Below are 27444 nucleotides of genomic sequence, written 5' to 3'. Positions count from 1 at the left end.
GCGTTTGCATGAAGTTTGCTGTGTTTTCTTTCATTTTTGTTTTCGTGTTTTGTTTTGTCTTTACGGTCGTTGGGAAGGTCAGCTTTTTTTTTCGTTTGGATATCCAAAGTGTCAGATGCACAAATAAAATCAAGATTTGACCAATTACAAATCAATTGCAGCCCTCCTTTGACTACATCCTTCAGTAGTCATATCGCAGAAGTGAGCTGGCTTTTGCCGAAGGGGCTTGCAAAACAGGATTCGCTCTTAATGTCTCTGTTAAGACTCGAACAGCCGCCGTCAATAATGGTCCACTCCGAAGGAGACGCGCGCTGTCAAAGTATGGTTGGCGGTCAAACTTCGGCGGATACGTTCTTGGCAAACCGAGTGAAACCCCCTCCTCTAGACGCGTTGGCATTGAATTGCTCAATGCTTGTCACAGATTGTTCATTCATGGGGTTGATGGCCCTCAAATCCACCAACCGGGCAAAACGAAAATTCATCATGGGATGACGAAACTGCAGAAATGCTGAGTTGGGAGAGCCACTTCGATAAGGTGTCATGGCCCATTCATATAGAGGGTCTATGGTTGGTTGTTCATTTGCCGATACTCGAAATGTCTCCCATCAGTGCCTCGGCTCATTCATGCAAGCTACCATGGTTGGTTGTGCATATGCTGCAGGCATTCTCCTGAAATTACACAACGGACAATTATATCCCAAAAGCACCTCACCGGACCTTCCGGATCCGTCCCGCCCCCGCCTTACCAAAATGCCGATCCGGGCTACCAGAGAACAATTTTCCCGCCCCTGTCGCATATGCTATGGAGTCTGGTACAATGTAGATCCAGGACCAAACGCCCATGTTGAGAACGACCAATTAGCAACTACCGAGTACTCTACCGAATACTTGGCGAGAATATTCAAATCAGTCATGTCTTACTGGCTCCTTGGCAGCCCATCATCCTTTTGTGCGACATAAGAGTACAAAGGAACATGAAAAGAAAAGGCAAATCTCGCCATTCACAACCGGGTCTGCCTCATCTCCCACAGATCGCTTGTCACACCCACCACTGCACCACGCATCATCTATCTATCTGTTGTAACCCCGAATATAACCACCAAAAAATGCTACACGGACTAGCAACCCACCTCATCCTACTGGCCAGCTCGGCCGCAGTCTTCGCCCACCCAGGCGCCGACGTCCGCACCGAGTTTCTCGAGCGCCAGGAGCACCTCAACAACCCCGCGCGCCGCACTTTATCTGAGTGCCATGCCCGTCTCGAGGCCAGAGGTCACTATGCCGCCGAGCTGGAGCGCCGCATGACCAAGATCAATGGCTTGCGCTCCGAGAGAGGGTTGCAGGCCGTTCCAGGGGCCATGCAGAAGAGGCAGGGCAGTGCCAGGGCTGGATGTGTGCTCGATCCTGAGGTTACTGAGGGGCCATTCTGTGAGTTTTGATACTTTCAGTTGGAGGTTATGTGATGTGGAAAGGAGAGTGGTAAAAGGTCGAAAAATTTGCTGATCAATCTTCGGTGGTGGTGGATTTCAGGGGTTCAGGGCGAGGTCATCCGGCCCGACATACGCGAGGAAAGCCCCGGCGTGGTGCTGCACCTCGACATTAACGTCATCGATGTGACGACTTGCGAGCCGATTCCAGATGCCTATGTCGAACTGTGGGGATGCAACTCTACTGTGAGTGTCACACCCAGAGCGATGTTCAATTTTTGTCCTAAGCAGGTTACGTGACACGGCATGCTGACGCTGGCACTGCAACAAATTCCAGGGCGTATACACGGGCGTCATTGCAACAGGCAACGGTGTTGGGCTGGACGCCCCAGAGGAGATCAACAATTCCGCTCTTCGAGGCGTGCAGCCCACCGATGCCGATGGAACCGCCAGCTTTGTGACGGTGGTGCCTGGCCACTACGTCGGACGGACCAATCACCTGCATAGTGAGTTTAGTTATCATTGTCATGTTCCCCCCCTACGTTTTGAATACCTAGTACCATCCTATTGAAAGAAAAATAAAACATGAAATGGAACTAAAACAGCCGAAAAAAAAGCCATTGTCCACCACGGAGCCACCAAACTCTCCAACGACACCATCCAGGGCGGCACCATCTCGCACGTCGGCCAGTTCTACTTTGACGACGTCAACATCGAGGCCGTCGAGCGCGAAAGCCCCTACAGCACCAACACGCAGGCCTGGACCCGGAACGCCGACGATTTCTTGCTGAGACAGGGGCAGGCCGGCGGCGACAACCCCTTCATCGAGCTGACGCTGCTGGGCGGCAGCATGGCGGACGGCCTGCACGGCGTCATTGACGTCGGGGTCGACCCCAGCGCGAAGCAGGATCCGAAGCCCGTCAATTTCTGGACTGCGGATGGTGGCAAGCCCGTTGAGGGGTCGCCGTGGGCTGGGTATCCGTGGACGGGCAGGCTGATGGCTTTATTGAGGAGGTGGGTGTAGTGAGATGTGCATGGCAAGAGTCACTCGGTGTGACGGCCGATCTGGATGGAGGGTGGTTTGTATATATGTGCAAAGGAGTACTCCAGTAGAAAGCATTGAAGATCTGTGACTGCAGTCACAAACAGTGTTCTGAGACTTGAATCAATAAGATAAACCTGTGATTTATCAAGAAACCCCATCAATGGGTCTCCTTTTAGAGCTATGAAGTTGCCATCGAAGAATGATTTGTGTTGGAACGACAGCCCAAGACCTTGCACTTATTCACCAATCCGAATACTACTCAGCTGCCAATAACACCAATTGGTGTCTTTTGGGCAGCACTCGGACCATACATGGCCTATAGATAACAGCCACGACAACCCGGGATGCCCAGTTAGTACCCTGAGTCTCTGATAAGCCGTCTGCAGACCCCTTGCTGTTCCATGGAGCCTATGCAGCTTCCGATGTTAACCAATCGTAGCACTGTGTGATGTCTCGCTAGTTTTCGTAACTGAAAATAGTGCGCTGCAGCCCTCCCGAATCTCTCAACACACCCAAGGAACCCATCCTTTTGGGGCTCCTTCTCTCCCCATCTGCCAACTATCATCTTCCTCTTGCATCCTGTTCAGCAGATTGAGCTTCTTTCGAAATCATTGATGTATGCAAACATCACTTAATCAATGACCCAAAACCTTTGGCAATGTCTTCGGCCGGGGATACATCTGACAGGAAAGATGACAAATCCAGTCAGCAAGCTGGGTTTGAACATGAGGTTGCTCTCGCTGTACTCAAACTCTTTGTCCACTTTCCCGTAATACTAATTTCTCGTATTTAAACGTATTGGATCTGCTGGAAAAGAAAGTATGGGACAACCCTTGAATACTCAGAAAAGATCAGTCGATATGCAAACCCAAATCCAAATCCAAAAAAGAAAATGAAAAACGTCAGAAACCCCCACAAGATGAGCATCTCAGCGCGGGTTGACTGTCCATTCTACAAGCACGATCCTCAGAGGTTCGGCCGGGAACTCCCTTGCTACGCAGCAGGATGGTCAAGCGCGCTCATAGGGTGAAGTATTTTCGCCCGGAAACGTCCTGTTTTGAAGTGTTACGATGCTGCGAGCCCTTTCCAGGAGAGGCGGAGTTGCAAAGGCACTTTTATGCCGAAGTGGGTTCTATTCCGCGGTTAGAACTGACAGAAAAGGAATCGATGGACTATTGTACGTGAAACACAGTCGAAAAAAAGCGTCTTGTATACAGCTGCGTGTAGTATTGATTCCTGACTTTGGAGACTCTGTTTCCGGGTGAGGCCAGGCTATCTTTTGCAAGATAAGTGAAGAACTGCATTTCTAGTTTTATCTCTGGAAAGGCAGCAAAACATGGCGATCCGAAGCATACTTAGCAGCAAACGTAAATAATTATGACCTGTATAATTCGTATCGTGTTCATGAAGACTAGGATTATCTATATCTCCCTTAGCCACCAAATGATTTCCAGCAGGGAGGTCAATGGTTTTGTGTAGAGGATGGGCCACTAGAAGCCTGGCCTTCAATTCTAGACCCCTCGGAAAGTAGCAGAGACTTGAAGCATGCCTCTCTTGGAAGGGATTGCTGACCACAAGGAGATGGGCACTATCAGGGACAATGACCAAAGAATAGCTTAGCAATTCGCGTCTGCAGGCAAAGATGACAATGCACAGACACAGGGCTCCTAGACCTCTAGCCTCCGGCAGCACCCGGCCACAAAAGCCTACATCTCTGAACTCGCCAAAGAAATTTGGCATGCCGTATAGCTTTGTAACCGGTAAGGATCAAATTTTGAAATGTTTCCCAAAGCTACTCAAGGCTTTTGACCATGGAAGAGGCCACGCTGCGGGGAGGCAAATCATGACAACCATTCACAGCCTCAGACACTAAGTCTTCAGAGGAGGGAGCCATGAAAGACCTTTTTCAGGCTTATGTGTTTTGCTTGACAGTCATCTTCACAGACGATCATAATATCCGCTTACGTCATTGTTCAGTGAGATAATTTCGGAAGCTCGACAGCAGTTCAGTCAAATCATGAAATGACAACTGCGGAACACATTCAGCAGACCTGACCTCGAAACTGGATGGGAAACTTTTTGTCTGTCCTGCAAAACTCGCTGTCTCGTTTACTGACTGCCAATTTTCCATCCAGCACAAGACTATCCTCGTATTGACCGCTCTGGTGTGTACATAGAGGCAACTGCAGATTCCTCTCGACGCCATGGGCAAAAACAATCTTATCATCGTTTGGAATAACAGGGTAAAGGAACCTGGCAGGCATGTTGCAATTCCCCAAGCGACTTTTTGGGCTGAAGTCTGCTGACCCAGAAACATTATAAATATTCACCCGCGACAAACCATGAAATTGAGTACACTGGCCTCCATACGCTCAGCTTGTTACACGTCTTTGAAAAGTTCACCATTGTGGGTTCCGGAGTTGCCAGAAGCCACATTTGCGCTTGGAGTCAAGGACAAGCCAGTGCACATGACATTCATGAACGGCCTCAAATACATGAGATTGCTTTATGCCATCAATTCATACAGTGTCGTCATATTCTGCATCTTTTGCGATGCCTATCTGGAGTTCTTTCCTAAACACAGCCACGGAGCACGCTTCTTCGACCAAATGGTGGCGGTAGAATTAGAAGAGGCTTGCGATCCCGCCGTAGCCTTTACAGGTGAACAAGCACCTTACTCGCATATACCATTGCTCTGGTTCTGCTTGTAGCTACAGCAGGATGTGGAGGTCAGACCAAAACCTAAGGACAATAAATTTAGTATAATAGAAACTATAAACGCGAAAAAAAGGCAGGGAAAAGGTTTAATACGGACAACCGGCCTGAACGCAGGACCGCCCAGGGTTAACAGGGTCTATAAAGTATCAGGAGATTAGTCTTTGTGCGAAATCATAGAAGGGCCCGGCATACCTGAGCCAAATTTATTGCAGTCCACTCGCTTTTCGAGCCCAGCGACGACGGCGGGGCTAACAGCGGCCGCCATGGCAGTGGCAATCAGAGCCAGGTCCAGGAAGATAGTGGTGACCTTCATTTTTTTTGCAAATCGAAAGGGAATGTGATGGGGCGAGGTAGTTGATTGTTGGCCCTGATAAATTGTACGTGGTAACAAAAGCGATGGGGGTGCAAAGGACTTCGGAGAGTAGGAACGCGACGTAGATGGGTAAATATATAGGTGAAGTAGTTTGTTTACCTTCCCCTTATTTCGTATGTCGGCGGTGGCCGACCGACGGCCAGAAATCCGAATATGGACAGAATGAAACACAACGAGCCCGCTTTTACTACATAGTATGCTTGCTGCTGAAAGCGTGATCTCGCCAATTTACCCTACCATGGTACCTGTTATCATCTCCACCGTCCGTCCCCGCGGTCTACCCAGTCCATCATGCAACCACTACTACGTTAAAAATGCTTGTTACGATCTTGATCGTACTGCCAATTCCGAATTGGCTTTCGAGGAGGTTCACCAGTATAATCTTTTTAGCTACGCCAGCCAGCCTAGCTATAAACTGCAACGCCATGGAGAAACTATTACCTCCAATCCAGTGTTTTCTCCACCAGCAGCAGCCGAACCCAGTTTTCCCCGTCCCCTCAACAACAACCGGTTTCTCTAGATTCCTTATTAATAGCAGCAACAAGTGTTGATTGCTCCACAGATCGGCCGTCACGTTCACGGGCGATCTTCCCTTATCCTAGTGCATTAAGGTACGTGGTAATTATTCTCCATCGGCAGTTACAGAGTAGGTAGTCTGCGGCGGGTACCTGATAGACAGGTATTTAACTAGGATTCGAGTCATGCTGTTTAAATCCACCAAGTTGTCAGGCCGCGGTAGGCCGGCTACTTGAGTCTCTCGTCATCTACTGCGACAGTAACTTGCCGCCGGCTTATCTTTTCTCCCGAAATCCCCCGGTTTGATGGTTTGGGGAAATCAGCCAAAGAGGAGGGAGCAAACAAACCGAGACACCAAATCTGGCCAAACCACGTCAAAAAGGCAGGTGTTTTGGTTTCAACCCCTATTCCCAATCTCAAAAACTTCCATTTATACAATAAATGATCTTAGAGGGGATAACTACCCCCTACTCACCAATAATCCTTCTCTACTCGTTTATTTTTACATTATTCTCCCTCTTCAATGTATGGAGTTTGTTTGCCTAAACACTTTGGTGTTTCGGTTCTCTCTGTCCCCCATTTGTCAGCCTGTACTATCATGATTTCTTCTGGCTGAGCACAAGCCATTGCGGTAATGTAGCCCCGATATCCCTCGACGGTGGTGGCGAATCTGCAGGCGTATGGGATCATCTTTGGTGTTTGACTATTTTGGTAGCGATTCGGGGCCAAAAAAAAAGGAGTGGTGGTATGTACGAAGTACAAAACGTTATGCATAGGAGGCCAAACGCAAATACGGCAGGTAGACACCCAACGGGTGCCCAGTCTTGTTGCAACTCAACCCCACAAAAGCGCGACACGTCGAAGAAAACTGAACAACCAGATTTGGTGCGTAAAATGTTTTTTGCTCGATCCCTCTGGTTGACGTGACATAATAAAATCAGAGGGGCTGCAAGCCTTAGCATGACCTCGTCTGCGACGAATGTAACTGAAGTTCAACCGTGAACATGCCCATGATCAATTAGTCACACTATCGTTTTATGTATGTGAAAAATACCAGGCAATAGTGTGGGCATCTTGCATGGCTGCGAATAGTCTTGTTATAAAGCGGCCAACAAATCACTGATATAATAATGAGTCTGGCAGACATCCAGGAGGTAGAAAGTGCCCGGAATACAGTATTTTAATTGCGACCGGAATAGCATAGGTATTAAATGCCGGATTTATCTAAGATTTACCCTAATAGAAAGCACCAGTTTCCAGAACTGCTTCTACCCTAACTATACAATTAAAAACAAACATTGGTCCATCTTTTGTTGTTATTATAAAAGTGACCAAGCTCAACCCTCATGTATTAATAAGGAACACATTTGCAGGTCTGGTCGTCGTTGCAGCCGTTATATTTGAGTTTTCCACACTATCATCCTATTAGCAATAATTTCACTTTCTGTAGCACTAGATAAAACTCACCGCTGCAGCGCATTCCAAATCTCTGTCTGCAAAACAACAAGGGTTGTTTTTATAGGCGCCTTTGCAACCGTCGTCGCGGATGGCAATAGCAGCCAATCCCTCTCCCGGGGCCAGACTTGCAACGCCGCAGGTAAGAGCGGTAAGTTGGACGAAGATAGTGAAAGGACGCATTTTGGCTGGCAGTTTGCGAGGTATGTGTGTTTGTTTTTTTTGTTGTAGTTTTTGATGAGAGAAATAATGGTTTAGTGATGAATGAGAAGTTAAGACAAAGACTCTACATTGGTGTTTTGGTTGTATTTATATATATATATTTTTTTTTAGTTGTGTTAACATCCAAACCTCTGTTACGTATCATCTGACTCTGGTTGTGAGCTATATCACTAGCTTCTATCAGTTTAGCGTACATGCCGCGCGTACCTGTAACCAAGCCAGGTTTACTACTACCATTACAAAATGTCTGGTGTTAATGACTACACCCCGTAAATAGAATTTAATAAACGTACCGCGGTATAACACTCATGCTGATAAAATTAGGGTTGTTTAATCTGCAGGCGATCTTGCAGCGAAGAGCAGCTAACACTTGAAGGTTTGGTCTAGATCCCACGTGGTAGCTAAAAACGTGTCAGTTGGTAATGTACCACTTGTCAGCTAGAGTCCGAGTGCCTGTAAATGCTGAATTTCATAACTTTGGAAGTTTCAGGTGAAATCTGTGGAGACATGTCATATTACCATTGAAACTACCTTGATGTTCCAGCCAATTTGCAACGACTCGGGAACAAACGACGTCGTACCATATGACTGGCGCGCTCGCTGCAATAAAGCACGACGCAATTCTAATTTAGATTTGCAGAGTTGGTCGTGTGACTAGATCTAAGACCTAGCAATTTTCTCAAGGAACGAAGATGCAACCGGCAGCGATTATGGACCTTACGGCCCCGGTACCACTTCCATCGTGACTGTCGGCGACGGGCATGTCCAAAAACGCATCGGCTATGCAAGACGCCGGTTATGGGAATGTCGGCTGTTCTAGGGAACAGGACCTAAAGGCTTGCGCACCATAGCTATGAGACTCAGGCAGGTTGGACGGCTGCTGGCTGCGATGTTAAGGGCCAGCGTTGAAAATACCGCGTATAGGACCCTATTATGTCTTCTGGCTTCGGATTGTGCCGCAAGACAATGCTCCGGTAGTGTTCTTGCATTTCACAACAGCCAGACAACCTCAGTGACGATATTGCGAACGCGTTGTGCGGTAATAGGACTTCGCTCTCCGGGCTCTTTCTTCAGCATCAGCTAGATGGAGAATTTTCATTTAAAAGGCGGAATCGCTGGAGAGGACGCTAAGCCACTCAATAAAAACTATGCATTTGTATTATCCAACTGACCCGCAGGGCAAGAGTGAAAGGGTGAAAAGGTGAGTTTAGTATGAAAAAGAAACAAGAAAGGTTTACAAACCGGTGTTTCATGACATCGGGCTTCCCCCAAGCGGGGAGTGAAACCTTGGAAGGTTAAAATTTACCAAAGGGGTCCCACAAGAACTTGCAGTGTATTTATTATAAGTAGCCGCTGAGTAGCTACTTTTGTCTCTCGAAATAGGAAAAAGCTGCCGGGTGGTACACTCGCAAAGCATGCCTCAAGTGTATGATGTTGTCAGAAGATGTAGCAAAACATACCCGTCCCTCTCTCCCTGAACCTCCATCTCGATCCGTACCAGGAGGTAAAAGTTCTAATACCACTTTATTTTTAAACAAGGTACGTCGGACTAATAGCCGGAGGACAGCCCTAGTGCCCATCAGCGGCAACTAATCAAGAGGATAGTTGAACCTTATTACTACTGGAGCTAGAGATCTAGTTTTAGTGTAATACATAACTACATACCTACCTAACCACCTTTAATTCCAAACTTAAACCGCAAACCTCTTCAAACCTTTCATCCTGGGTCTTCAAAATCCCCCTATAGCGACAAGTTGAAATGAATTACAAGAGAATCCCCTCGAGCCACCTACGACTACCTACAATTAGGGAGGACGTTGTGGGCGGCAACGAATCGTCGCGGAAGCAGCTGTGGCGTCGCATTTTCTGGTTGCTGGTTATAAATATAGTCGCGATACTCGTCACTGTCGGGGCGTTGGACCTTTTTCTACGGTACAATCTGGCCAAGCGTCGGAAAGATCCGAGGAGCAGCTGAGAACGGTACATGGTTGTTCTCATCGACGAGGAGACGGGGGGCCACGGGAGGTTCTCGCTACAGATGGCGTCACAAAAGGACCAAACCTGGAGACGATCAATCAACGCAAACGGAACTAGGGATGCTTGTTGCGCCAGGGAAAGCTGTCTACCTTACCATGCGACATCAGTTGTCACATTGTATATTTCTCTGGCGCAACCAGTTTCGCGCATCTATTAAGGGCACCAGGTGTCCATGCCAGCTTGGATAGGACGAGGGTCAATCACATCCAGGACTGCGCGGATATCATTTTGAACCAAAGAACGAGCCGTTGCAAAAGAATTTCACAATCAAAGTTATCTTCCCGTCACCCTAGACTGGAAACTTGTCTGGCTTTGAATTGGGGGGTGGGTTATTTTTGTTCTGGTTTACTATGGACTTTTTCTACTATTTTGCTTTGGCAATTGGAGGTGGGTTGGGATTTACAGTGGAGGCAAAAAGAAGTGTCGAATAATCGACCCCCATTCAGGGAACCATTGTGAGTGCTGTTTGGGCGATTGTTATTTTCAGTGGAGACTTTAGGGCGGTTTAGGCATGTTCAATACTGGAGGGGGGGGCAGCATTTCGTTCTTGGCGATTCAAACATCACGATCAATCACTACAAAGTCCTTTGTTTTGGGCTCTTCACTCTTTCCCAATCATGGCCTCTAGGGACACGCAACCCATGGCAATCGAGCCTAACATGACGGCCGAGGTGATTGATCTAGATCCGCCACCTATCAGATTTCGCGATGCAGTACCTCGATCGCTCGAGCTGCGGCTGTACGTGTCGCATTTCCTCTCTACGTGGAACTCTCGACTCTTTGAGTTCGCCGCTGTGCTCTTCCTGGCATCCATTTTCCCTAACACGCTGCTGCCCATGTCTGTTTACGCTCTTGTTCGGAGCGGCGCCGCCATTGTTTTCGGTCAGTCGATTGGGTCGTGGATTGACCGTGGCGATCGCCTAACCGTTGTGCGCGTCTCCATCGTCGGTCAGCGTCTGGCCGTTGCTTTTAGCTGTGGTCTGTTCTGGGCTCTGGAATTGCGGGGTCATTGGATGATGGACTCCTCCTCCTCCCGCGGTCTTGGGGATGGCCTCTTTGCCCTGACTGTGGTGCTGGCTTGCGTCGAAAAGCTATGCTCCGTCATGAATCTTGTGTCGGTCGAGAGAGACTGGGTAGTCGTCATAACCGAGGGGAACGAATCAACACGGCGAAGTTAGTTTTTGTCCCTCGGAAACAATCAAGCCCTGAAACACATCACAGTTTTATGCTGACTCGGTGGTTGCGTTGCGTTGAGCAGTTTTGAACGCGAGGATACGTAGGATCGATCTCTTTTGCAAGCTAGTGGGACCACTAATCATTTCAGCAGTTGCTGCCGCATCAACTCTTGTCGCCATCTGGACCACCCTGGCGATGAACATCTTGTCGGTGGCGGTTGAATATATCTGCATCGCTCAGGTGACACATTTCCTCTCTCTCTCTTTCTCTCTGACTCACTAAACAAAAATAAATGCACGACAATGCTAACTACCTACCGTGCTACCTCACTAAAATTCGCCGCAGGTCTACAAACATGTACCAGCTCTTGCTGTCCAAAGAGATGATGGAAACGCGCCAGCGCAATCAAGGGCATCGGCCTCGAATAGGTCCCCTGCCTTATCCTGGATGAGATCCCTGGCGCATCGTGTCCTCCCCATCGACTCGTTCCCCTTTTACTTTGGCCACCCAGCCTTCCTGCCGTCCTTTTCACTTGCGCTGCTCTACTTGACTGTGCTATCATTCTCGGGCCAGATGATCACCTACCTGGTATCGGTCGGCTATAGCTCGTTGCACGTCGGAGTCGCCCGCACCGTGAGCACCTTGTTCGAGTTGAGCGCCACGTGGATTGCGCCTCGCCTGATGAAGCGCATCGGCATAGTCAGAGGAGGGATTTGGAGTCTGTGCTGGCAGATGGCCTGGCTCGCCGCCGGTGTCGCATGGTTTTTTACAGACGTTTCTGGTAAGGGCACCAACAGTATAGCTTCTGCGACTGGGCTTGTCGTTACCGTTGCTCTCAGTCGAATCGGACTCTGGGGCTATGACTTGTGCGCTCAGAACATCATCCAAGACGTAAGTTGATCAGCAAGCCTATACTTTTTTCTTCTCGGGATTCAGGCACTTTTTTGTTCTTCTTCTCTTTGTTGCGATGCTAACACGGCAATGAAGGAGGTCGAATCGGAATATCGCGGCACCTTCTCCACTGTCGAGGCGTCGTTCCAGAACCTATTTGAGCTGCTTTCATATGCGTCCACTATTATATTCTCCCGACCGGATCAATTCCAATGGCCCATCGTCATCAGTGTCGTGGCCGTTTATGCTGCAGGTGGCTTGTATGCGGCCTTTGTGCGGCGACGACGGGGACATCTCTTTCATGCACCGCCGTGTATCGGAGATAAAAGAGGCCAGTTATGAGACTCCGGAACGAGTCGTTTTACTCGGCTCGCCTGTCGGAGAGACTAACTGCACTATTTGTGACCTTCACCAGCCAGCCATGTGAGGTTTTTCCCAAGTGAGTGAGCGCGCCGTCCTAGCGGCCTTCAACGGACCATTGGATACCCCGCGCCCGCGTGTGCTCGAACCCATTGATTGGACCTGCCTAGAAAACCTCTTCGTTAGCTCCGGCTTAATATTTGCGCCGATGGTCCCCTCGAAACTGCAAAAAAAAGGATGTCAAGCCTGTCTAGCCGCAGATTCCAGGAGTGAGGCAACTCAACCACTTTTGTCCCGATGAGCGACTGCATCGGACCAACTGAACCTGTTGTTAGCTGCGTGTGCATACTATCGAGAAGAGCTAGCTCTAAATTCAAGTGACGTTGACGCCCCAGATTAGGACTAGAACTAAGTCATTGCGCGTCGTGCAGCCGTGAATGTATACGACAATTGTGCGGTCGGCTGCAACAGTCTGTCCAAGCCGCTCTCGAGGATGGTCCCAAACAGCGTAGAGCTCAGCCCTGCCGAAGAACCAGGACAGTTGACGAAGATTTTTTTCAGCTACTTCTGTGTGCATATATGACTTTTCTGGGAATGTATAAATTAAAGCGAGTCTTCATCTCGCACTCAAACATGTTTTTTTCTTTTCTCGGCATCCAAAGCATCGACTTCTCGATTGACCATCTCGGACAGCCATATTGAATCCTGACCACGTATATCCCACTCTCAAATCTTTAACATGTCGTCACCACCAACTCCAGAACCTATCACCATCCGCAAGGTCGTTGTTACAAAGTTCAGCTCCGACCCGTCCGAGTCCCTGACCATCGTCACCACGACTCTCCCACCCCCACCGGCCTCCCACGTCCAGGTTCAGGTTCTCTACTCGGGCTTCTCCGGCGCCGACGTCGCAATGGCTCGTGGCATCTACCCCATGCAGCGTCCGGCCCCTCTCACGCCCGGCTACTGCATGGTCGGCCGCGTCGTCTGTGCCGGGCCTCGCTCGAGCGGCCTCCCCAACACGGACTGGGAGCAGGGCACCCTGGTCACGGCCCTGACCGTCTACGACTCGGAAGCCGAACGCGTCAACATCCCAGAAAGATACCTCATCCGCGTACATGAGGGAATCGAGCCGGCCGTCGCCACCGCCCTGACCCTGGACTGGAACACGGCGTACGGCATGGTCGAGCACGCCGCTTGCGTGCGGCCCGGCCACGGCATCTTCGTGCATGGCCTCAGCGGCGCCGTCGGCTACGCTGTCGCAACTCTGTGCCTGCTACGTGGCGCCTCCGTTTTTGGCACGGCGTCTGACCGCAACCATGAGAGTCTTGTAGGCCTTGGCGTGACCCCATTCGTCTATACGAACAAAGGTTGGATCGACGCCATGCAGGCGCAGGGCGGCGTCGACGCCGTCTTCGACCCCTTGGGATTTCAGAGCTGGGAGGAGTCGTACTCGATCCTCGCCACAACCCGCCCGTCGGTGCTGGTCGGGTATGGGGGGAACCAGAACCTGCTGCCTTCGTCTTCGTCTCAATCTGAGAAGGAGTCAGGGAAGGTTGGTGTAGTTGTCGACCAGAGAAAGCTTCCCAGTCAGGTCCCCCAAATCGTCAAACTAGTAGCCAAAAATCTCAAGCGCTTTATCGGAGACAATCGCCGCACTATATTCTACTACATTGAACGCGACCACAAGGATTTCCGTCCAGACCTCGAAACCCTGATGGACTTATGCCGCACGGGTAAAATAACCGTGCCCATAAAGGCCAAGTGGAACCTTGACCAAGTACGTGACGCACATCGGGGCTGGGGCAAAAAGGAGGGCATGGGCTCCATGGTTATTAAATGCTCCGAATAAGAGGCAGATGATGGTTGATTGAGAAAACGTCTGAAGAATCTATAATTTTTTATGTAATAGAGCAGAAACTAATATGTGGCAGCTGAAGAACTATGTAATCCAGCGAGTAATAGGAAAGTTTTGGTAAAAGGAAAATCGTGGTCTCGTTGGCCGTTATAATATACAAGCCTCATTCAGATAACTAGGGGGAAAAGGGGGTAACAGAACAAAGCGCCAGATGAGATAGCTAAGAAGTATAAATAAAAGAAAATATGAAGTTCAAGATACACAGCAACGAGCCGTGCAAAAGAGGGGGAATATCACGTAAAACGTGAATTAAGCAAGTAATGCCAACTCGGACCAAAACTACACCTTGGTTTGTTGAGCTCGACAGCAGGTAAAGCGTCGGTAATGGAGGATTGGGTGCGGCCCTTTAAGGGTCTGAAAGGGCCTTTCGACAAGGAATGAAAATCCCGGTCTGAGGCCATGGCTTTACCATGCAGCACTGTCAAGACGGTACCCATCCTCCATGAGCAGCGTATTGTGACGACACTGACTTCCCCAACTCAACACTAAATATCTAGTTTTGTGCCTTGTAAAGTTAGACCACAATTTAACTATCGCGGTCTGCGATCCTCTAAAGGAACATTCTCGCCATAAAAGCCGCCACCGTTTGCAAGACAGGCAAGGCAGACGCCACCACCAAAAGAGCGTGTATGCCTCATCCATATTGGTACGTCATCTTGCTGTGACATATCATCATGCTCATTCGCAACCTCGTCGTCGTCATGATCCTCTGCATCATCCATATGGCTATGCAGATACGCGGGGGACGTTAGGTCAAATTCATAGTTATCGGAGCCGGGCGGCGGTGGCGGAAGGAGAGGTGAAGTGGGTGGAAATGACGATGGGCCGCCTTGGCGAATGTCATTTGCAGCTATCGACTCATGTGTAAACCACATGTTGTTTCCACCCCTTTTCAAAGGAATCGGCGTCGGTCTTGCGTGAGTTGGATCCCTTGTAGATGCGTCTGTCTTGAGCTGCAAGCTACCGGGATTACCAGGCATCAAAGAGGACGAGCCCTTGAACGCAACTGATATCGTTCCCGGTGAGGTTGCTGACGATGCGCGGGACAATGAGCCCGAAGCGGCCGAGCTGAGCTCTGACCCAAACGGGCTTTCGGACTCGGTAGCCACGTGGAATGGCTTATCGTCTTGGTATATGAATGCCAACCGGTCAATACCACTGCCGCCACTGTCAAGCTCTGGCGGTATGGATGCTGCATAAGCTTTTCGTCGATGTTCAAAAGAGAACACTGTCGGAGCATCACTCGTGTTCAATGATAACAGGGGCGGGGCAACAAGTGGTCGGCTCGGAATCTGGCGAGGAGTTGGGTTGTTGGAGTCGGCGGGAGCCCTGGTTTGTGCTGCCAAGACCGAGTTGCCCGAGGTCGAATGTTGGGGTCGTATTAAAGGAGGGATCATCGAGCTTGTAGAAGAATCGAGCGCGGTACTTTCTCCGTGTGCTGCATCATCACCAGGATATGAGGAAGATGGTGAAGCTTCCCGCCAGCTCGTGTCGCCGCCGTCCATGGTTCTTCTACCAGAGGCCCCATCTGTCCGAACGGATGAAGCCGACAAGGACGACGATGACTGGGAAGGGAGCGCAATTGACGCGCTAACCGAGGCATTATCCACAGCAGACGCACTGGGGGAAAGTTGCTGGCGCGAAATGTCATCTGACGGGTGTACAGGCGGCGGGAGACAAGCAGCGTCACTATCCGGGTTGAGCGTAATGCTGACTCCACGTGACTGGCGTTGGGGTCGCTGTAGTTCTTCCCAGAGAGGCATACCGTTGCTGCCGTCACTGGCTACCGGGCGGCCAGGCGGCATGAAACGGCTGGCTAGCAGCTGTAGATCGGGATGCTGCTGCTGGGGAGACTCTGACTGGGGTATCCAGGGACGATCCTGGCGGCACAGCTGCAGCTTAGGCCAGGCGGATAAGGTGAAGGGTGTGGGTGAGGATATGGGTACTTGGTTGAGGGTGTAGTCGCCGGCACCCTGCGCTTGGCTGAATAGAAGCGACGTCAGATCTGCGGCCGGTAATGGGTTTCTGGCACCGTTTGACGCACAGCTACTGCCGCTACTGGCAGAAATGACAGTAACACACTCCGCTAGGTCGTTTTGCGTATAATTCTTCGAGGGACGCTCGACTTCCGGGTATAGTTCTCGCCCGCTGACACTTGCAGTTTGACTTGTTTTTCTCGTGACCACTGCCTGGCTCTTTATCGGGGTGTAAGACCAGAGAAGAGACCTGTTTCTATTCTTGGCAATACGCAGTAAGACGATGACCGTTGTCACTGCTGCTACTGCAAGGAGAGCAGGCGTATATATATTTGAATCCACTGCGTGCTGAATGAGACGCCGAACCCCAACATGACCCGCTGTTGTAGCAACTTCCACATTCGTGTTGTCAGGGGGCGATGTGAGATTGAGGCTGCTCTCGCTTGTAGATTTCGTACCTCGGGTTCTGAGGGTGAGCGAGAGCGGTTCCGAACCCTGCAAGAAGGGCGACATGTCCGACCAACAAGTCTCCAGTTGTGTCTTTTTGAGATCAAATTTGCCCGTAATCGCTCGGAAGCTGTGGACCCAATTGCCTAGGAAGGGGCCTCCAACGCAACCGGGTAAGCAAAACAAGCCAAGCGATCACCTAAACGGAGAGCTGAGTTTGACGCCGTAACAGGAACAGCATTCGGGTTTTTGTGAAACCAGTGCTAAAAATTTATAAGATAGTAAATAAAAGAAAAGAAGAAGAAAAAAAACAGAAGGACAAAAAAATAAACTTTAAAATGCCAAGCGTGGGCAAAATCCCGGAGGCGTGGTCTCTAAATCGAGATGCGAGTGCTGAATGATGTGTGTGGCAGAATCAGTACGCTAGCAAACACTTTGCCGACTGCGTGTAAGGGGCGAAGAGATGTAAAATATCAATACCGTACCAGGAGTCCCACAATCACCACTAAGCAATAATAGAGGCAACAAGCGCGCGCATAACCATGCGGTAGAATAGAAACTCGGTTTGGTGTGGTGTGACAGGTCGATTGAAGTGTTTGGTTGGTAATGGGTGTACCAAGTGTCAGCGGTGCAATGTTGAGGCGCAGGTACAGTACCCCACTGTCTTTGGTAGGTGCCTAGTTTTGGGTAGGAAGCAGCAGCCTTGGGCTTCGTGGGGAAAACATCGATCGAGGTCAAGAAAAACAAGCCCGGTTCAAATTGCACAAGACTGTGTGTCATGGGTGATGGTGACTAAATGAGAACATCAAGAGCGAGCGAGCAGATGGGCGTCTTCAAATAAATACTCATGTTATGATAAATACCCTTGCTAACGAAAGCAACCTTTGTCTAACTTATGGACGCAGTGGCTGGCCGCCTCTCTCAACTTACGCAGAGCCAGGTGCGCCAAGAGATGGTAGGGCTGGTCGTTATGGCTTGGCTTAGCCAGGTTAGTGAACAAAAGGGATGGAAAGAGTTAGATTGCAGACCAACAAATACAACCATGACATGGGCAGGAATTTTGCAAACGTGACCTATCCTATGATGACGAGGGGCCCGACGCCATTTGGAACTAAGCTGCTAAGCTGACAGTGATCCAGTCTACGTCCAGTACAGGCCACCAGGGTAGGTGTGAGCGGGCGCTCATCCACTTAATCTGCGAGACACGACCAAGAACACGACGGAGAGAGAATCAGGGATAAAAAAATCCAGAAAAGAGGGTAGGAGTGGAAGAGGAAGAAGAGGTGAGAATCAAAATAAGACATGGACTGAAAGCCTTCCGATCCAATACCATACAATCGTTGGTTCCTTGTCAACATGCAAGGAATAATAATCCACCAAGAGACAATGATGTGGGGTTTATTTGGTTGCGCTCGGTGAAGCACCGGATCACCACGCGGAGTGATGATGACAAGCAACCGACCAACCTCAACCACAGGATCAAAATCTTGGGCTGCTACCTGGTCCCTACCCAGGTTGCCAGGAGGGGTTTTTCTAGCCTTCTAAGGCTGTATCTGTGTAATTGATTTAATTCTGTAATACTGTACTGTACTGTACTGTACCCCTGGTAGGTAGACATGCTAGGTAGGAACCCAAGTTCCAATTTCGTAGTATCCGTTCAGCTTAATTAAATTTGTCTCACGCGGAGGATAGACTGGTCGCGCAGGATTCGGTTCCACTATTCGCACATTTTCATACGGCGCAACTGGATCTGGCACTAGGGATTTATGAGAAGAAAAAGAAAAGAAAAAATGCAAACAAATATCCTTAACAAGTTGAATGCCTAACTACCTAGCTACCTATCTTACCATTCATTCTCATCTTCATTGCTACCATCGGACTTCAAGAACAATAAAGTCAGATGACTACCTCTCCTGCTGGGTCCACGCCCCGCTCTGCCCGCTGATTGTTATCCAGGGCAGGCATGACATGTGCGAAACCCGCCGCGGTATGGCTTGCTGCTTGCTGGTGACCTGAGTTGGCGAACCCAAGCTTGTCCTTCACCGCCAAATCTACACTTCTCTATGTCTGAAGAAGCAAACGGCGCAGGGCAAAAAAAAAAAAAAAAAGGAAGCATTTGGTAATGGCGATCTTTGTGCATAGATTGTCGGTCCCGACCCTGATTGGCGTCGAGTTTTGCAAAGAATGGCGCTTACGGGGGTACCGCTAAGTACAGCTATACTGTAGTGAGTACCGGTAGACAATGTTGTAAACCAAAGTCGTGGCTGGCTGCATCTGACTTGGATTACCTACAACTACGGAGTACCTACAATACCTACCCGCTTGTCAGACCATACGTTACCTTTTAATCACAAACAAAGTAAGCATCGCGATTGCGATTCCGATTGCGAAATAAAAGACGTGGATCCTGTTTTTTTCTTTTTCTTCGAGAACTAGGACTATTTCTAGAATACGGCGTTCCTCTCGTTGAATGACCAATTGACAGTAGAAAAACATCTTTACGAACGCCTCCTCAATTTGCCACTGCTGATGCGTCCCTTGCAAGACTTGTTCTCGTGGCGATTCGAACTTTGTTGTTGTTCTTTTTCTTTTTCTTTTCAGCTTTCTTTTGCGACTTTTTGCCCCTCCAATTCCTCACCTCGGTTTTTTTTTTTAGCTAAGGGACGGCAGCAGCTGCTAGCCAACCATGTCGCCCAGCCGGCTCTTTTCTCTTTCAGCCCCTCAGCCCTACAAGATCCGCGAGCCATACATGATCCCTACAGTAAAAAAAAAAAGCGGCAGACGGCACCTGCAACCAGACAACCGAGTAACTACACATTCGAGTGGGGTTGTGTTGGGGTCTGTTTTTTGTCTTGTTCTGCAAATCAGGCACCAACCAAAGACGAGACCGTATTTTGTCACGAACGACAACCAAAATACCTTTGCGCATCAGGTATCCATGCATATGCAGACAAATCCCCCAGGACCCAAGAGAACCAATATCCATGGATTGTTACCCCGATTGGTTGCTATCACCTGTCTATCCATAGACAGGTATGCTATGCTATGCAGATGGTGTGCAGATGGTTTGCAGATCACTTCTCCTCTTTCGGCCACGGTTGACTTTTGCCAAGAACCCCCGTCGCCCAGTACAGTAAGCAATTCGACGGAAGCAGTCGTCAAAATTACGCGACAGCTCGAACCGTTAGGTCGTCCAACAAGAACAATAACCGCCCACCGCTTGGATTTTTTTTTTTTTTTTTTTTTTTTTTTTTTTTTTTTGCATGATACGCTTATTTCTCTATCTAACCTTTTGAATTTGCCAAGATGTTTCTGCGACAAGAGCAATCCAAGCTTCCTTAGGTTCTGGTCTTTTTTTCTTCTTGTGTTCCATTTTTCCCATCCTCTCCTGCATTCCATTGACGCCATTTACTCATGCTTCATCTTCCCGTTACTCCTTTCCTACTATTAGTCTTTTCCCAGCCAGCTCGGTAGTACCAAAAAGCGTGGTCGTTCTTTCGATTTGTAACCCGAAATTTTCCACTATCCTTACAGGTCAAAATACGGGAGAGACCAGGCGAGGGGGGAGGGCAGCAACAGCCTAGGTAGGTAAGGTAGGTGCATCAAACTACGGCGAAAAAATATTACAAGGCCATCCTTGCCGCATGCTTACTTTGATCGAAGCCAATCCCACTGCTTGCCTCGCTGTAATTCTCAATCGGAAGGATTCAAAATCCGCAAATCCAGTGAGCGTTTCCTGACTGGAGGACTTACGAGGAGGAAAACCCTTGCACGGTAATTCTCATCTTTGGAGGGGGAAAATAAAAATAAAAATGAAAAAAAGAAACGAAACCATCGTCGGCTTTTTTTTTATGCAACCTGATGATGACTACCGTGTTTGGTCTCACCCGTTGCGGCTCTTCAAGTCAGCTTTCCGGGTCAGACTCGGAGTGTGTTGCCTACCTTACATACCTCTCACTTACTTTTAGATATCTTAGTAATCCACTCAAGTTAATGTAGTTATACTAACTAGCATTTATAAGTCCTTGCATCCATTTCATCTCTGATCTTACGACAAGGATGTCCAAAACTAAGCTCGACATCCCAAAGAAGGTACAAAATGGATAGCTAGCCATATCCATGATTTAGTCCCTTTGGTTGCAACCTTCCATCGCAACTAATTTGATGGATACATTACTTAGCCTGGCCATGCTGATCTGTCCAGGTTTACCATGTTTAATCCACGGTGTCGATCGTAATGTCATCAAGCTACCTTATTTATCCCGCCGACTACAGTTTTGGGGCACGGCTAAAAGAGGTATGGCATGCCACAACTAATCAATCCCCTTACTGACAGTCCTATGTTTCGCTCTGCAATCAAACATAGGAGAAGTCGGATTAGGCTAGTATTTTCACACAGGCGGAAAGTCAACAACGCTGCTCGGGGTTGCAAAGGTCGGGGCATATGATCTGGTTGACGAGAAAGCGTACCGTGGTTCGCTGAAGGTATTTATACTATACTTCTACAAAGTGAACTAGCGACTTGTTTGTCCCCCCAAAAATAGGTCACCTGAACGCCTCATAATCCCCATGTAGAATCCTATTAAGTAGCAGGAAAGAAAAAGAGGGGATAAAAACACAAATGAAATGAAGTAAGTCATCGTACAGTACAAGATCATACCATGACTGCAGACAGTAAGGATTCTAGTCCCTAGGCAAAACACCAAAATATCAAGCTGCGCCCCGACAGCTAGACGTGACACATTTCTCTACAAGCTGCGACGGTGGCGAAGTCATGGGCGAACCCCGAGAAGACACTGGTGAGAATCCTGGCGACAGATCGACCCAGGCAAGAGGCGATGAAGACCTCCAGTTCGGTGAACCAAACGACGCAGGACCAACACGGCTTGGAAAGTCGCCAGCATCAGGCAATTGTAGCGGAGGCGTGTGGCACAAGGCTAAAGTTCCGGCCTTGCTCTACAGAGCCGATGTTGGTGGCGCAAGGTCCATCGTCTCGCCACCCACCAGGCCATTTGTTACCGATGATTGGCCGTTGGCAGTACTATTCACCATGCCATCTGAAACCTCTTCTTCCATAATAGCAACAAGCTCCTCCAGGTTATCATCGAGGTTTTCTGCCAAAGGACCCAGACAGTTCTTGAGCAGTCGCCGGTATTGGTCGATCTTCTCGCCCGTGCCCACCATGCTGAGTGCCTCAATGTACTCCGTCTCTGCCATCTGCTGCTCGCCTAGGAGGTAGCGGAGCTCATTGGCCAAAGCGAGCCTCTCCTCAATGCTGTTGGTATTCCCGTTGGAATCGCCGTTCATGCTTGCGTCCAGCTCCCGCTCCACTAGGCCTTCAACATGAAGACGGTTCAATGTGGAAACAACTGCCTTGACCTTGCCGGTGACTGTTTCGAGTTCACCGTCAATGCCAAAAGCCTGCTCTGGCGGTAATAGCTGCGATCCCAGTTCCGCAAGCTTGCTTGTTAAAGAGGCGTGCTCTGCTTGTGCGTTCGCCAAGATTCGGGTGGCTTCGCGCTCGGCTTCGTCTTTTATCGTAAACTCATCCTCATATGACCTGGCCAGATCGTGGAACTTCTCAAAGACCAGAGGTGTGATTCGGTTCTGCACGGTAAGGGCGGCCTCCGACTTGAGGCTGGCTGTCATCTTGTTGCTGTGGCTGTTGGCCGCGCCAATGGTCATGGCGCCGACATCACCCGCCAACGCATCTCGGAATGAAACCTGTCTCCTAGCCGACTCGGGTGCAAATGGAGAGGATGATCTCTGCGGCACAGAACGCAACTTCTTACTGGCATTGAGCTCCTTGATCAAATCTGCAGCAATCATGCCCTCGTTATTGGCAATGTCGGTGCTGGCACCACGGCCCAGGAGGGCACGAATGCATTTGCTCGAACCGCGCTGCGCAGCAAGATGAACAGCTGTGTTGCCATCATTATCCTGGGCGTCGAGAAGCTGCTGGACAAAGTTTGGGTCATGTTGTGTCTCCTGCAGCCTATTGAGGATGTTGTCGAGATAATACCGCGAACACGTTGGACTGTGGACGCGACCGCCTTTAAGAATAGCCGCATGATGAATGGCGGTACAACCTGACAGGTCGCGGATGTTGATTGTGTGGAAGAGCTCCTTGAGCACGACAGGAAAGGTTTGTTTATCGTAGCAGTTGGTGAACGTGACCGCCCTCATGAGCGGCGTCTCACCCCGCACGTTCCTCGAATCGGGCTGAGCATTGAACTGGAAAAGCTGCTTGATAATGTCAACATCGCCCATCGAAGCAGCCCAATGGAGGGCAGTGTGCTGGTCCGCATCTATGGGGAAGTTTGGCCTAAAGTTGATGGGAGGCTCCGGACGCATGGCTGGCGTCGGCTGATTCCTAGACAGCAGAAAGTAGTCTAACAATTCATCGCCGTAGATTCTATGCTGCTGCTCAATCATACTCTCGGTAGGTTCTTCGCGCTTGCGTTTCCTGTGTCCCGTTGAAAAGTGCGACAAGTCTGGGCGATCGTCCTCGGCCATATAAGAAGCTGAAGCAACAGTCAGATTGTCTGGTGTGTCGTCCTCATCCACCAACATGTCTCCGTTCTCGTATGCATCCTGAGGATGTAAAGAGGGCTGGTAATGTATCGGTGGTGCTGCCTGCTTGGCTACCGCGCGGGCTTTGTTGTTAAATCTGGGCACCGCTGGCTTCTTTGGTTGCTTGGGTTTGCTCGTGTGTCGTGGAGCCGGAGGTGGGCTGTCAGGCCCAGGAGAAAACTCAAATATGGGCCGTAACCTGTCGAAGATGTTGTTTCGGTGGGCGAGAGCTTCACCTGCTTCCAGTGGGATCCATGTACCTGAAAGAGTTGCAAATGATCAGGGTCAGTACTGACGGTTGCGGAGCGATCAGGTGGGAGCCGGTAGTCAAGTTGCCGGCCTTGGATGCAAGTACACACCTTGATACTTTCCATACCCGCCCTGAACCTTCTCGTGTTGATCTTTTTGCACCTCGCGTTCCAAAATGCGAGTTCTTGCGGGTTTGTCAAAGCCGGCGGCCTTGAGGATATGTGTTGCATTGATCCAGTCATCGACACGTCGGCGCATTACATGCTCCTTGAGATCTACTCCGAACTGGTACTCGTAGACAGGTATCTGTTGGATTGGTGACTGTTAGGGAATATTTTCTCATAGTCGTAGAGGGTATATCTCCTGTGCCAAGTCGGCGTGTGTGAAGAGAAAGGCAGATGCGAGACCCAGATCATAATATGATAAGGGGGCAGCAAGGGAAAGAGATGGACGTCATGCGCCATGGCAGGACGAGCGATAAAGGGGATTGACGGCGCAAAGTCATCGCAATCAGGCAGGTAGGGAAGAAAGCAGCGAGCCACAAGGATAGACCAAAAGGCATCCGTATGTGAGCGCGCGCAAGACAGTAAGGAAGATGGCAACGCACCCCGCTGTAGGTCGCACTGTAGATGCCAGGCCCAGCCGGGGCACTGGCTGCTGCTGCTGCTGCCTTGACCATGGTCTGGCCTGGCGGTGGCCGGAGCCGGAAAGGATCGGGAGAGTCGGCGGGAGACACGATGATATTTGATTCCGGACGAAAATGACGCTCGGGGGAAGGGATGTCACCAGTGACGTTGGTGATGGAACAACTGGAGGAAGCAATGCAAGTAATCCGGCTTTGTTGCTCTGGCCGAATTAGGGTCGCTGCATACGGTTCATGCACTAGGGTATGCGTAAATGGTATTTGATGTTTTAACGAAGGCGATGAACAAACAGTTGATTGGTGAAATGTGACTAAAGAAGGTATCAAAGCTCCAGCTCCAGGTTAGCAAGGCTGTTGGTGGTGGTTGCACTGGATTGCGACGAGGCGACCGACCGATCGATCGATAGCAACCGAGTCAATTTTTGGGATTTTCTTCAATTGCTGGGCCGACGGCGCTCTTGTCGCTTGCGCGCGCGGCCTTGTCTGGTGGAGCGAGTGCAAGGGTTGAATTGGAAAATGGGGAAGAAAGAGAGGTTTGACGCGAAGGAAGCGTGTCTCTGACGCGAACGAGAAGGTGTAGACCGCGTTTTCAATTTACCGGATTTTCAGGTCGTGCGGTCGATCACCTGAGCTGAGGGACGCGGGATTTCCCCACCATTACCATGCCGCCAACCCAGCTGGACCTGCCAGAGGTCCTAAGTAAGGCACCCCGAAATTTGGTGCATGGCAATCCTGTCCAATCCATAATCGCCTGAAGTATGAGACATGCTTCTCACGTGACTGACTTTACCAACAAGGAGGGACCCATCCCAAACGCAAACCCCGCAAAGACCGGCTTTGTCTTCTCCCACCCCGTTGACTTGTGAGATGTTTCCAAACACCTTGGTACCTCACCTTAGGTACCTACCTATCTGTCTAGCCGCAATTGGCTCAATCAATTGGCTGTGGGCTCGGTCACCATCGGGCATCTACCCGAGATTTTTTTATTTCGTCGGCCCCAACGCCGTCCTCGCAAAATGACGTCTACGAACACGAGCCCGAGTCCAATATCTTAAAGGTGACCCCGCGTCCCAGCCCTTTTTAAGTTTTAAGGGACCTTCAACCCCACAGTAACGCTGGCTGCTTAGGAGATACCTTGGGTACTTGGGATTGTAAGTAGTATATCTTCTCGTATATCTATCCTTTGAACTCACCAACACGAAGGGCGCTAATTTGAACCTAACCTTGACCTCACAACTGTGCATAGCTATCGACTCAGTCACACCATAGCCTCCTCTTGCGCACATTTCGACACCATTTCCGCCATGCCTCTCATCGCAAATAACCCTACCAACAGGGTCATCCTTGGCCTGATGACCTTTGGCCCGGACGAGGCTACAGGCGCCCGCATCACATCTGTGGACGAGTTCGGCAAGGTCCTGGACATCTTCCAGAAGCGCGGCTACAACGAGGTTGACACTGCCCGCATGTATATTGGTGGCAAGCAAGAAGCATTTACCCGTGAGGTTGGTTGGAAGCAACGCGGTCTTACTTTGGCGACCAAGGTTCAATACCCGACAGAATATGGCATGAATGCCCCTGATAAGGTCAAGAAGTCGGTGGAACTTAGTTTGAAAGAGCTGGGCACCGACTGCATTGATGTAAGCTTTGTCTGGCCTTTGATTCCTTTTGCTCTTCTCCTCAGTCACTGACAGAGCCCAAATTCTCCAGCTCCTCTATCTTCACGCCGCCGACCGAGGTACCCCCTTTGCCGACACACTTCGCGCCATCAACGACCTGCACAAGGCCGGCAAGTTTGTCAACTTTGGCATCTCCAACTTTGCTGCATACGAGGTCGCCGAAATTGTCATGACATGTGTGCAAAACAACTGGGTGCGTCCTACAGTTTACCAGGCCATGTACAACGTCATTACACGGTCTATCGAGGCAGAACTTATTCCTGCATGTCGCCGATATGGTCTTGATCTAGTGGTGTACAACCCCATTGCCGGTGGTCTTTTCAGTGGCAAGATTAAGACCCAGGATATGGTACCCGCCGAGGGTCGATTCAGCGACTCGACTACCAGTATGGGCAAGATGTACCGCAACAGATATTTCAAGGAGAGCACATTTAAAGCACTCCAAACTATAGAGGCTGCGGTTGAGAAGCACGGCCTTAGCATGATCGAGACGGCATTGCGGTGGACTATACACCATTCCGCACTCAACGTCACCAACGGCGGACATGATGGCGTGATCATCGGTGTCTCAAGTGGTGCCCAGCTTGAGGATAACCTCAACCATCTCGAGAAGGGACCGTTGCCCGAGGAAGTATTAAAGGCACTCGACTCGGCTTGGGCAATTGCACGCGGAGACACACCGAACTACTTCCACATGGATTTGAAGTATCAATATGATACCAAGCAGGCGTTGTTTGGCAAAATATGACAATGTTTAAGGGCTATAGTAGTCTTTTTCTTTTTGGAGAAGAACAGCAATTGAATGTGCGACAAATGATTTATTGCGCATGACGCAACGTTCATCTACAATTTTGATTAAGGGCTTTTAAGTTCACATTTCAAGTCATCTCTGGACTCCAAGTAACAGTCCCCTGGTTGATGTTTCCCAGGGCGCAGCTGTGGATAGGCAATGTTTTGCTGGATGACACGCATATGTCCACGGCAACTGTCACGGACGGCCCCGACAGCACAAGAAAACCTCGGAACAAAAAAATGTATGGATACTGATGGGAGTTTGTCATCTAGCCAAGGTCTGCAGATACCTACCTGGCTAGACCACCCAAAATAGCACATGTCATGCCATTCATCCGATCGAGTACATCCTACCAATAGTATTTGCTGTAAGCATATCTGCAGCTCCCCCCGCTCTGCGCTTACTCGGCAAGCCAAGAGCTGGTACTTCATATCTTGTTCGCCCTAAAGATTTAGGGCCACGTTAAAGATCACCCACGATTCCTTATCCAGCACCCTTTTTTGATCCATACAGCGTAAACACTGGTAAATACGGTTTCGAGACTTTTACCCACCCAAAACCCACCTAACCCCGTCCAGCCCCATATTGCACCTGTAAATCACATTTTACTACTAGACGGTAAAAATTTTACCGAAAACGGTAAACCCGTTTTTTCGGCCAATAATTATATAAAATTATTTCCAACTCCCAAACCATACCATTTATTATACCCATTTATTATAATATTTACCATTTACCACCTATTGCAATATTTACTACCTACTACCTACCGTAATATTTACTATTTATTACCTACCGCAATACCTACCATTTACCGCAATATTTACCATTTACCGTATTATTTACCCCTTTAAAATTCTGCCAATTAATTTAAATTACGTAACCACCCTAATTTTAACCTTTGATTTTGATTTTAATTCCTGTTGGCCAGGCCCACTGTTGTTGA

At 49.4% G+C, this 27444-nt stretch overlaps 6 protein-coding genes across 6 annotated transcripts; 4 read left to right on the top strand and 2 right to left on the bottom strand.

Annotated features, from left to right (window-relative positions):
• Positions 1-1106: 1106 nt before the first annotated feature.
• Positions 1107-2497, top strand: PgNI_00057 (uncharacterized protein; the record flags this gene model as incomplete). Its single annotated transcript, XM_031120141.1, has 4 exons — positions 1107-1428; positions 1531-1673; positions 1765-1933; positions 2045-2497. 4 exons carry the CDS (start codon positions 1107-1109, stop codon positions 2449-2451), a joined length of 1041 nt encoding a protein of 346 aa, XP_030986397.1. The 3' UTR covers positions 2452-2497.
• A 7862-nt stretch (positions 2498-10359) lies between these two features.
• PgNI_00056 (uncharacterized protein) lies at positions 10360-12833 on the top strand. The gene is made up of 4 exons (XM_031120140.1): positions 10360-10966; positions 11121-11209; positions 11315-11860; positions 11957-12833. The coding sequence occupies exons 1-4, from the start codon at positions 10411-10413 to the stop codon at positions 12200-12202; spliced, it is 1437 nt and encodes a 478-aa protein (XP_030986638.1). The 5' UTR covers positions 10360-10410; the 3' UTR covers positions 12203-12833.
• Positions 12834-12959: 126 nt separating this feature from the next.
• Positions 12960-14072, top strand: PgNI_00055 (uncharacterized protein; the record flags this gene model as incomplete). The annotated part of the gene is made up of 1 exon (XM_031120139.1): positions 12960-14072. The coding sequence occupies one exon, from the start codon at positions 12960-12962 to the stop codon at positions 14070-14072; it is 1113 nt and encodes a 370-aa protein (XP_030986395.1).
• Positions 14073-14668: 596 nt separating this feature from the next.
• PgNI_00054 (uncharacterized protein) lies at positions 14669-16627 on the bottom strand (the record flags this gene model as incomplete). The annotated part of the gene is made up of 1 exon (XM_031120138.1): positions 14669-16627. One exon carries the CDS (start codon positions 16625-16627, stop codon positions 14669-14671), a length of 1959 nt encoding a protein of 652 aa, XP_030986394.1.
• A 4403-nt stretch (positions 16628-21030) lies between these two features.
• PgNI_00053 (uncharacterized protein) lies at positions 21031-24687 on the bottom strand. Its single transcript, XM_031120137.1, has 4 exons — positions 24420-24687; positions 23991-24337; positions 23494-23689; positions 21031-23394 (listed from the first exon to the last, which is right to left on the bottom strand). The coding sequence occupies exons 2-4, from the start codon at positions 24060-24062 to the stop codon at positions 21518-21520; spliced, it is 2145 nt and encodes a 714-aa protein (XP_030986401.1). The 5' UTR covers positions 24063-24337; positions 24420-24687; the 3' UTR covers positions 21031-21517.
• A 235-nt stretch (positions 24688-24922) lies between these two features.
• PgNI_00052 (uncharacterized protein) lies at positions 24923-26453 on the top strand (the record flags this gene model as incomplete). Its single annotated transcript, XM_031120136.1, has 3 exons — positions 24923-25177; positions 25273-25666; positions 25737-26453. The coding sequence occupies exons 2-3, from the start codon at positions 25331-25333 to the stop codon at positions 26451-26453; spliced, it is 1053 nt and encodes a 350-aa protein (XP_030986400.1). The 5' UTR covers positions 24923-25177; positions 25273-25330.
• Between the last annotated feature and the right edge of the window lie 991 nt (positions 26454-27444).

This window comes from Pyricularia grisea, assembly GCF_004355905.1.
Source record: "Pyricularia grisea strain NI907 chromosome Unknown Pyricularia_grisea_NI907_Scaffold_1, whole genome shotgun sequence".
Classification (NCBI taxonomy): Eukaryota; Fungi; Ascomycota; class Sordariomycetes; order Magnaporthales; family Pyriculariaceae; genus Pyricularia; species Pyricularia grisea.
Note: the sequence above shows the minus strand (reverse complement) of the source record. Positions and strands in the feature narration are given on the sequence as shown.